The following is a 10,010-nucleotide window of genomic DNA, read 5'->3' as shown; positions in this document are numbered from 1 at the left end:
ATAAATATATGACACTGTTGATTTTTTTTTAAAATTTTTTTACTACTTCTCTTATTAAAAAATAATGAGTTATCATTTATTTTTTGATTTGTTTTATCACTTAAGTTAGTTTGTGTTTGACTTAAAATTTTACATTTTTAAATAATATTTTGAATAAGATGAGTGGTAAAAGTTTTTGAAGAAATCAATGATGTCGTACGGAGATATTATTTTTTTAAAAAATGAACAAAATAAAAAAACGGCTGAAAAACCTTTTCTAGTCCAGGCTAGGAACAGAAAGCCGGCCGGTTTCTGGTGGTTTTCGAACGGTTTTTGAAACCCTTGCTCCAGTGCGTCGTCAGCCGCGTCACCCACCGCGGCAATGGAGTCCGACACCGAGCGAGACGTCCACAACTCCTCCCGCTCCACTAACCCTAGCGGCCACCACCAGCGACCGCTTCGGTTAGTCAAGTCTACGGCGTTCAAGCGGGAGGAGCGCCGCAAGCGCAAGGACCGCAAGCGGCAGAGGCACCTCGTTGACGAGCTCGTGCGGTGGCAACCTCTCGGCGCCCCGACGCCCCTCCCAGCCGCCACCGGATCCGTGTCCCCCTCCCAAGCGCAGCCCGATACGCCTTGGCCGTGTGACCCGCCGCCGCCTCCGGACCCCGCGGAAGCCGACTCCTGGAGCTGGGGCCCGCCCGCCGTACCCTCGCCGACGCCGACGCAACCCACAGTCGACGTGGCGGGCGCGGTCCCCTTGCACCCTCAGGTCGTCGCCGTAAGGTCCTGCCGCGCGTTCTTTGAATCGCAGTTCGAAGAGGACGAGGAGGAGGAGAACGAGGGCAGTGCGGCTCGATTCTTCAGCGAGCTGCTGGGCAGCGACGCGGCGCTGAGGGGGTTCTACGAGGCGGAGCGGGACAAGGGGCACTTCCTGTGCCTGGTGTGCGAGGGGAGCGGCGCCAGGCTGGGCAAGAGGTTTGCCGGATGCGCCGCGCTCGTTCAGCACGCCGGGTCGATCGCCCGGACCAAGTGGAGGCTGGCGCACCGCGCGTTCGCCGACTCCGTCGGCCTGCTGCTCGGATGGGGCGCAGGCCGGATTGCTCCTCCGCCGGTACCGCCACCGGTAAGCATTATCATGTTCTCTCGTGGCCCCGCGCCCCTGAATATGTGCTCGTGTGCCAGTCGGCCAGATTGCTCAATGGTTTGGCGTTTATCTTCTGCAATGCAGGCAGATTCTGACAGCGACGGTTCTTTTGATCAAGTAGGCAGCTCTCAGATGGTAGAAATGGAGCTGTCGTGACTCCTGATGACTGCAGTCTACTGCAACAAGGTTTGTAGTTTTCTCGTAACTACGCGTTGTTACAGAGTGGAGACTGATCAGGATGGAAACAGTGGCTAGCATGGTTTAATCATCTTGACCTCAATAATCATCACATTGCTGCATATCTGATACTATCTCGACCTGATGGGCTGGGGTTGCTGCCTTGCTGGTTTACTTTTGTTCTATTTTGGTGTCCGGTTATTATGCCGCATATCTGAAATCATCATCCTCGATTTTTCCGACTGGAGCAATAAGCTGGAAGTTCTTCACAGAGCCAACCATAACCCGACCATGAACATTCAAACACCAGCACCGCAGATCCTCAAGCGAACGTGGTGCTTTAATGTACAGAACCATTGTGGTGTCGACGTGTCGTCATTTACAGGGCACTGGATACCGCAGTGTATTCTTCTCGATCCTCTTCAGGACACTTCTCCCGTTTCAACATTACCGAATGGGTCTGTCTGTTTGTTTCCTTGCAAACCACGGTCTGTATCAGCTGATTGGCACCTTCATCATATTGTAGCTGCAGAGCATTAGTGAACCTTTGTTCTCGTGAAGTCAGACCTGAAAGCAGGTTGCTCTATCAATGAAGGTTTTGGGCACCTCGTCAGCTTAACTCCGTGCGGTCTGGTTCTCATATCTGAGCCAGGCTGGCCAGAAGCGAAACAATCATTCACTGACGAAGCAGCTCTAATGAAGACAGTATACGGTCAGTGGGGCCTCACCTTATAAACAGAAACTCTTGAGAAGGGTTTTTGGAAACTGGGAGGTTCGATTAGACTTTTTGGGTTTCGAAAGCCCGAGATGATATTATGGGATGTTTGGTTTGGATAAAACCCTAGGTGCATTTACGAACACTTAAACTCGTTATCCATATAGAGACAAGGCATGAAAATGCAATTGATTACGAACATTTTAGAAACTAATATTTTTCATTCTCTAAATTGACAAGCACTTAATTAAATCCTGACAAACTTTTATAAAAATACTAAAACCATAAATTTTATTTAATGTTTTTATTTACAATATAAAATAGAAATGTTAGGATATGAATATGCGATAACAAGATGTATTCTTAGTGGGCATAGGCCCATAAGCTCCACATTCAATACGGGCCACACGTGGGCGGTCTTTTTTTTTTTCGTCTGGCGTGGCGTGGGTCTCTGGATGAGTGTGGAATACGGCCCGTCTCGTCTCAGACTTTTGGATTTTGGGTGTTTGGCACGAATGCACGATGGCAGGCGCGCTGTCCACCACCTATGGTTCTACAAACACACCGCGATGGACTCGTGGTTCGTGAATACAATATGCTTACACTCGGATTTTTTGACGCTAGCGGAGCATGCGAAAAAAGAGAGAGGATATGTTTTTGTTTTGCGACTTGTGAGAGATCCCGTCAGGCTGTCACATATACGAGACAGTGATTTAAGTGATGCTCTTAGGGAGTGTTTGTTGAAGGAATCACTCCGTCTAAATATAGGTGATGTATCATGAGTTTATTTCTCAAATTTAGTGAGATGACTTAATTCCTCGTATTAGTACTAACTAATTATGAGGAATGAGATGATGATAGATCAACTCATTCTATTTCACAAATCAAACAAAAACAACGAGTAGAAGATGATAAACTAGTTTATTGTTCTAACCAAACACCCTATTAGTGCTTCAAATATAAAACTGAATTCATTGATAACCAAAGCAAAATAATTTTTTTAAAATACACATATAATAATTGTCAATATTGAAGTGAACTAAATAATAATATCAATATCTAATTAAATGGTAGAACAAGTAAATAAATTAAAATAAAAATAATCAATGTTTTTGTAAGTACAGAATCATTACACGAGTAGAGATTAAAGTACGTGGACAACGATGATAACTCCTAAAAAATAGTTTATCTATCAATGTAATATGTGATAGTTAAATACATCAATTAATCAGTCGTTATTTATATAATTTTTATCAGGAAATTATACATTACATAGATAATTTGTATAAAGTAATAAATAATTAAGTAAAATCATTAAAATAATTTACAACAAGAAATATATTGGATTTATACTAAATTTAAAACACTAAACTTGATATCCATATACCGCATGTTTGGTAGACTGGGTGAATAGAGAAACTGCACCCGCGGAGTTATAAAGCAGTGTTTGTTTGGTTAGCTTCTCTATGCATCCCAACTCTAGTCATGCAAAGAAGCGACCGCAGCCAGGCTTCCGAGCGAAGCTCGCGGCGAGCGTACGCGCCCAGCCAGGCTCAGTGCATGCAGTGGCACGTATACCGAGGTATGTTTTTAGTTAGTTTTTTTGTTATATCTTCTAATTAAAAAATTTAATCACCGAACAAATTTTATATTTGTGTCCCTAACATTTTTTCGATTAAAACTAGACCATATATGTTATATAATATTTAAAGATTTATTTGTGCATTCTTCACTGGTACATGCTTTGATACATACAACCAAACGCTGTCTCAATACAGCCAGATTCAATTGAGCCAAGTAACCAAACACTAAACCTTTGCATACACTCAATCAGGCTATATATAGCCTGGCTGACTGATGCGAGCCAGGCGGACCAGTGAAACGAACCAATCACGTGGATAGTGTCTCGGAAACAAATATGAATACGGATAACTCATATGAATGTCAGCTAGTCTGGGCTTCTGGCGCTAACGACAAGACAGTACACACAAAGGAGCCATGGCACGCGTACGCACGAACGAAAGGATGCACTGGACTCACCGGGAGCTCTCCGTCGCACAAGGATGCACCATCCATCTCCTCGTCCGCGGTCCGGCCTCCGATTCCCTTCACACCTGCCCACGGAAAAGGTTAAACGCAGGGCCGCGGGCCGAGGGGAAGCGCCGTTCCATGGCCAATCTTGCGTGACACCTTCCGTGTCTTTTTGCTTCCCAAAAGTTTCGTCGCCGTGATCCGATAGGGATCCACATCAGATAGGTTCTACACGCACGCATGCATCCGCGGCCGACCAGCACATCACCATCACGCTATCGAAAGCCTCGTGCTCCGTCGTCCCCGTCTGGTGACATACCGCAGAAACAAAAAAAAAAGCAAAATCGGAGGAACCATAGAGACAGATCAAGTCACACAACAGGGCCTGCCGAAAACTGAAACGAGGTAAAGGGTCAAAAAAGGCATATGTGCATGAATACAACATGTAGTGCGAACATATAGGCCATGTGCTTACTCCACTCTCTCGTCACGGCCTCACACTGCAGAGGCTTGGACGGACGGGATGGACATGGCGCGGTACGAGTCATGCTACCGGCACTGGATCGCCGGGCAGGAGGCAGGCCTCGCCGAGCTCGAGGCGGCGTCGGCCAATGCCGCCGCGGGCCGGGCAACGGACGCCGAGCTGCGGACCGTGGTGGAGCGGTGCATGCTCGGGTACCAGGACTACGCCACCCGCAGGCGCGCGCTGTCGCGGGAGGACGGCGTCGCCTTCTTCGCCCCGCCCTGGTGCACCGCCTTCGAGAACTCCGTGCTCTGGCTCGGGGGCTGCCGCCCTTCGCTCACCGTCCGCCTGCTCTACAACCTCTCCGGGGAGGGCCTGGAGGCGCAGGTGGAGGAGCTGCTCGGCGGCCTCAGCAACGGCGTCATCCCGACCGGGGCCCTGGGGATCACGTCCGCTCAGCTGGTGCTCATCAACGACCTCCACAGCCGGACGGTGCACCAGGAGAACGCCCTGTCGGACCGGCTCGCCACCCTGCAGGAGGACATCGCCGACCGCCCGCTCCTGCCCATCGTGCGGCAGCGCGAGCTCGCTGCCGCGGCACGGTTGGGAGCTGCAGCTGCTGCCAGCGGAAGCTGCGACGGCGCGGCGCGGCGGCGGCTCAGGGCGGCCCGGCTAGGAGCCGCGGACGCCGAGGTGGACGCGGCGCTGGACAGCTACAAGGCCGCGCTGTCGCGGCTGCTGGTGGAGGCCGACGAGCTGAGGATGGCGACGGCGCGGGCGCTGGCGACGGAGATCCTGACGCCTCGGCAAGCGGTGGAGATGCTGGCGGCAGGCAAGCACCTGCACCTCTCCGTCCGCGACTGGAGCCGCCGTAGGGAAGCAGCAGCTGGCGCACAGCAACAGCTTGGCGGGCAGAGCGCCGGAACGGACAACACCGTCCGCCCGAGCACATGAAAGGCTTGCCATTCCTCGCCCTTGCCTGCAGCTAGTTAGTAGCATCCCGTGTGTAGCTTGGACACCACACAACCTCTCTAGTACCCGCCTGTCTTTCTATATAGACCGATCGATCACCATGTGCATGGCGTCCATTAATATGTACAAAGTTGGTGCTTGGTGTTTTTGTTCCTAAGAACCTAAATTAAATACCGCAGTGCTTGCATGAGTAGTTGATCTCTCTTCTTCGTTGTGCCTTTACCGTGTCTACGTCTTTCGTGAACCACACGCTCTTTATATACACCGCGTCTTCCTGCAAACCTTAGTAGAAGAAGCCGTGGCCGTCTCATCTTCTCCCTGTTTTTTTTAATCCTTGTTAATGGCTGCCGCCTGTCTGCATGGGTTGCCAATCGATGGTGGGTATAGCTGTGACTGGCTTTACTAGCAGCGAGTGGGAGGCGTTGGCCTTTCAGACACCGCACCGGCGGCGCTCACCTTTCCAGTTCCTTTTTCTGTATCCGGCCGGCGTAGCTACACGAAGACGACGACGGGGCCGGGCGCCCGGCCGCGGCGGGACGTGCACGATGAGGCGTGGACGCCGGAGGGGGCTCGGCCTCCGGGTTGTCTGTAGTGGCGTGGCCCCGTCATTACAGCCGACACGGCGAGTCGAGGCAGACTGGCGCGCAGGCCAGCATATGGACCATCGCTCGCGCAGTCACGCTCTGCGTCATTGCCGTTTGGCCGTGGATGGCGTGGACGGCCGGCGCATGGGTGATAGCCGAGAGTACCGATGCAGCCGCCAGCTTTCTGCAAAGCGCGCTTGCATGCGTGACGCGTGGATAGTGCATCGTGACTCATGCTTTGTGAGAGAGACTGTGAGACCGTGACCATCTTGATAGGAGCGAAGCAGAGCAGGCGAGGAAATCGTCGTCGTCGTCCTCGAGTGGTGTAAGGGCATGTACAGTGGAGAGACACTAAAACGGTTCTCCAAACACAGGAGACAACTAAGAGACTATATTGTATAATAGAGTGTCTATAAACGTAGTCTATTAATAAATAGAGAATTAAATGTATTTGTATAGCATCAGATCGATAGAACAGACGACAAATTCATACAGTGGTAAGTGAGGCGTCTGTTGCTACTTGGTTTACGAGCCAGAGGCGTCTTTTCACGGAGAGACGGCTCTAAGATTTTTTACAAATAACACTCTTAAACATCTTAAGAGCCTCCACATTAAACACCATTGTACATGCCCTAAAGTACCCGTAGAAAAGAGTGATTACTAAGGCATTCTGATTCTGAATGGATAGTTTTATTACAATTTTCTAACACTATCATATCACATTTGTCTAAGAAGCAATGTACTTAGAATTTCATCCTACCAAACTTTCTCATTCACAAGGCTCTTTCATATCTCTTTGTTGGATAATATGTCATGTCATTCTGTTTGTTTATATGATATATTATTTAATGAGAATAAAGCTTCTATGAAACTCTCACTAAGATAAGGATTGTTTGGCAAGGCTTGGTTCCTCTAAACATAGCCGTGGTTCTAGTTCCTATGCAACTATGCAAGAGCAGCTCCTCCACATGAACCAGTGTATTTTAATAAATTATTCATCAAAAAATCTCCTCTTTTTTTATTTAAGGTATAAGACAAATATTCATAGTGACATGCCCCTATAGGCATTTGCACGCACACCTCGTACACATACATACAAATATGTAAACAATTTATGGCCATAGCAAATTATAAAAATTGATAATCAAATAGCATGGTTATGGCGTGGGGCTATGGAGGTCGACACGTAGGGACATACCGACGTTATGTTGAGTGGGGCGCGAACCCCACTTATTTTTCTGGGTTTATTGGGAATTTTTTTATCTTATTTAGTATAGTTATAGAGGCCCATTTGTTAATACTCCTCTCCTAGGTCCCCACTTACATTCATTTATATTTTAGGCTAGGTCCAGTACTGCTCGCGCGGGGCTATTATGATGGGCATTGAGCGGGGAGACAAAGATGTGCGTAGACAGACGACGTTGGGCGCAGGACAACGAAGGTTGGCGCGAGAGAAGCGTAGGGTGTGGTGCGGAGTGGGGGTGCACGAGAGGGACGCACAGGAACCTTAGTAGGCACCTGGAGTAGTACTCGGTGCGTTCTTGATAAAATTGACCCCTGCCACAGTACTTTTTGATTCTGGAGCATCTCATTCTTTCATAGCCACTTAGTTTGTGGAAAAGCATAACATTCCATCTACACCATTAGATATTCCCCTGATCACCCGAACCCCAGGATCAGACCTTCTTAGGCACCTCAAGTGTTCTCAAGTCAGAATCCTTTTAAGTGAGGTAGTGTCCCTGGTAGACCTAATAGTGATAGATTCATAGGGGATTGATGTAATTCTAGGAATGGATTGGCTATCCTGGCACAATGGCATCATAGGATGTGTAGATAAGATTGTCCTTCTCATCGATCATCAAAGGAAATCAGTTTGTTGTCAAGCCCGACCAACAGCTCAAGGCTCAATGATGTTCAATCTAACAGCAGAAATTATGTTTGTAATTGAGGAATTTATGGATGTATTTCCAAAAGAATTACCAGGAATGCCTCTAGAAAGGGAAGTGGAGTTTCGCATTGACCTTTTTCTGGGAACCGCACTGATTGCAAAAAGATTGTACAATATGACACTTACAGAGTTGGCAGAATTGAAGACCCAGATCGTAGATCTTCAACAGAAAGGCTTCATTCACCTGAGCTCATCACCTTGGGGGTGCCCCAATCCTGTTTGTCACCAAAAAGGATGGAAGCATGAGGATGTGTATTTATTATTGATCCTTAAATGAAGTCACAATTAAGAATAAGTATCCACTACCTCAGATTGATGACCTTTTCGATCAACTTCAAGGAGCCCAATATTTATCGAAGATTGATCTGAGATCAGGGTACCATCAGTTGAGAATCGAAGAAGGGGACATCCAAAAGTTTGCTTTTGTTATCCGGTATGACCAGTATGAGTTCACCGTGATGCCCTTCAGCCTAACCAACACACCTACCTTTTTCATGAACCTGATGAACAAAGTATTCAATGGAGAGTTAGATAAGTTTGTCGCGGTCTTCATCGACGACATTCTCATCTACTCCAAGAGTCGAGAAGAGCATGAGCACCATCTCCGGGTTGTCTTTGGAAGACTCAGAGCACACCAACTCTATGCCAAGTTAAGCAGATGTGAGTTTTTGCTAGAAAATTTTGCCTTGGGTATATCTTGACCACAAAAGGAATAGAAGTGGACCATTCCAAAGTAGAAGCGATGTCTAAATGGAAGCGATCGACCAACGTCAGTAAAAATCAGAAGCTTTCCGGCGGTGGCAGGATATTACTGCCGCTTTATCAAGGGATTTTCTAGTATTGCCAAGCCAATAATAGAACTCCTCAAAAAGGATAATAAGTTCATCTGGACCAAGCTAAGGAATGTGAAGAAAGTTTTCAAGAAATAAAGAAAAGGCTCACCACCTTCCTAGTGTTGACATTGCCAGATATCCACTAGGGTTTCATTATTTTCTATGATGCCTCCAGGCAAGGTCTGGGATGCGTACTTATGCAAAATGAGAAATTCATCGCTTCTGCACCCAGGCTACTCAAGCCACATGAGCAGAATTACCTGACACATGACTTGGAGCTAGCAGCCATAGTGCACGCCCTAAAAATATGGAGGGACTACGTGATTGAAAACAAGTGTGTTGTGTTCACAGACCACAAGAGTCTAAAATACATCTTGACCCAAAGTGTAGATGGTTAGTGCTAACCAAGGACTATAACCTTGCAATGCATTACCATCTAGGAAAAGCAAATGTGGTGGCCGACGCTCTTAGCCGAAAACCCTTAAGTAAAAATGCTACTTGATTCCTTGAAGACTGGAAGCAAAAATCTGCTCATCTCAATGCATGCCTAGGAAAAAGCAGCAACCTAGAAGTTGAGCCCTCGCTAGAAGACCATATCCGTAAGGCTCAGCTCCTAGATGCAGAAAGAAAGGGGCTCGTGGAAAGGACCAGTAAAGAACAACCTTCAGACTTCCGGATGGATGAAAAAGGAACCCTTTGGTTTAAAGATCGCCTGTATGTACCAAAGGGGGAACCTGAGAAATTCTGCTAACTGAGGCCCACAATTCAACTTGTTATATTCATCCAAGATCCACCAAGATGTACCTAGACCTCAAGAACAGATAATGGTGGAAAGGAATGAAAAAGGACATAGCTCAGCATGTGGCGCAATGTGACACATGTCAACGAACCAAGGTGGAACATCATAAACCAGGAGGATTGTTGCAACCTCTACCAATACCGAAGTGGAAATGGGAAGAAATAGGAATGGACTTTGTGGTCGGACTACCTCAATCTCTAAGGGGAAATGACTCCATCTGGGTCGTAATTGACCGTCTTACCAAAGTAGCTCATTTCATTTCAGTAAAAAGACTACCTACGAAGGAGCCACACTTGCTCGTTTGTATCTCAAGGAAATAGTCAGACTACATGGCATTCCATGAATAATAGTGTGAGATAGAGGAA

The 10,010-nt window shown here is 47.5% G+C and overlaps 1 protein-coding gene across 1 annotated transcript; it reads left to right on the top strand.

The window, feature by feature from the left end:
* Positions 1-4,443: 4,443 nt before the first annotated feature.
* On the top strand, positions 4,444-5,671 carry LOC111043195 (uncharacterized). The gene is made up of 2 exons (NM_001354580.1): positions 4,444-4,451; positions 4,553-5,671. The coding sequence occupies exon 2, from the start codon at positions 4,570-4,572 to the stop codon at positions 5,461-5,463; it is 894 nt and encodes a 297-aa protein (NP_001341509.1). The 5' UTR covers positions 4,444-4,451; positions 4,553-4,569; the 3' UTR covers positions 5,464-5,671.
* The last annotated feature ends 4,339 nt before the right edge of the window (positions 5,672-10,010 follow it).

The sequence above is a fragment of the Zea mays genome, chromosome 3 (assembly GCF_902167145.1).
Source record: "Zea mays cultivar B73 chromosome 3, Zm-B73-REFERENCE-NAM-5.0, whole genome shotgun sequence".
Taxonomy (NCBI): Eukaryota; Viridiplantae; Streptophyta; class Magnoliopsida; order Poales; family Poaceae; genus Zea; species Zea mays.
Note: the sequence above shows the minus strand (reverse complement) of the source record. Positions and strands in the feature narration are given on the sequence as shown.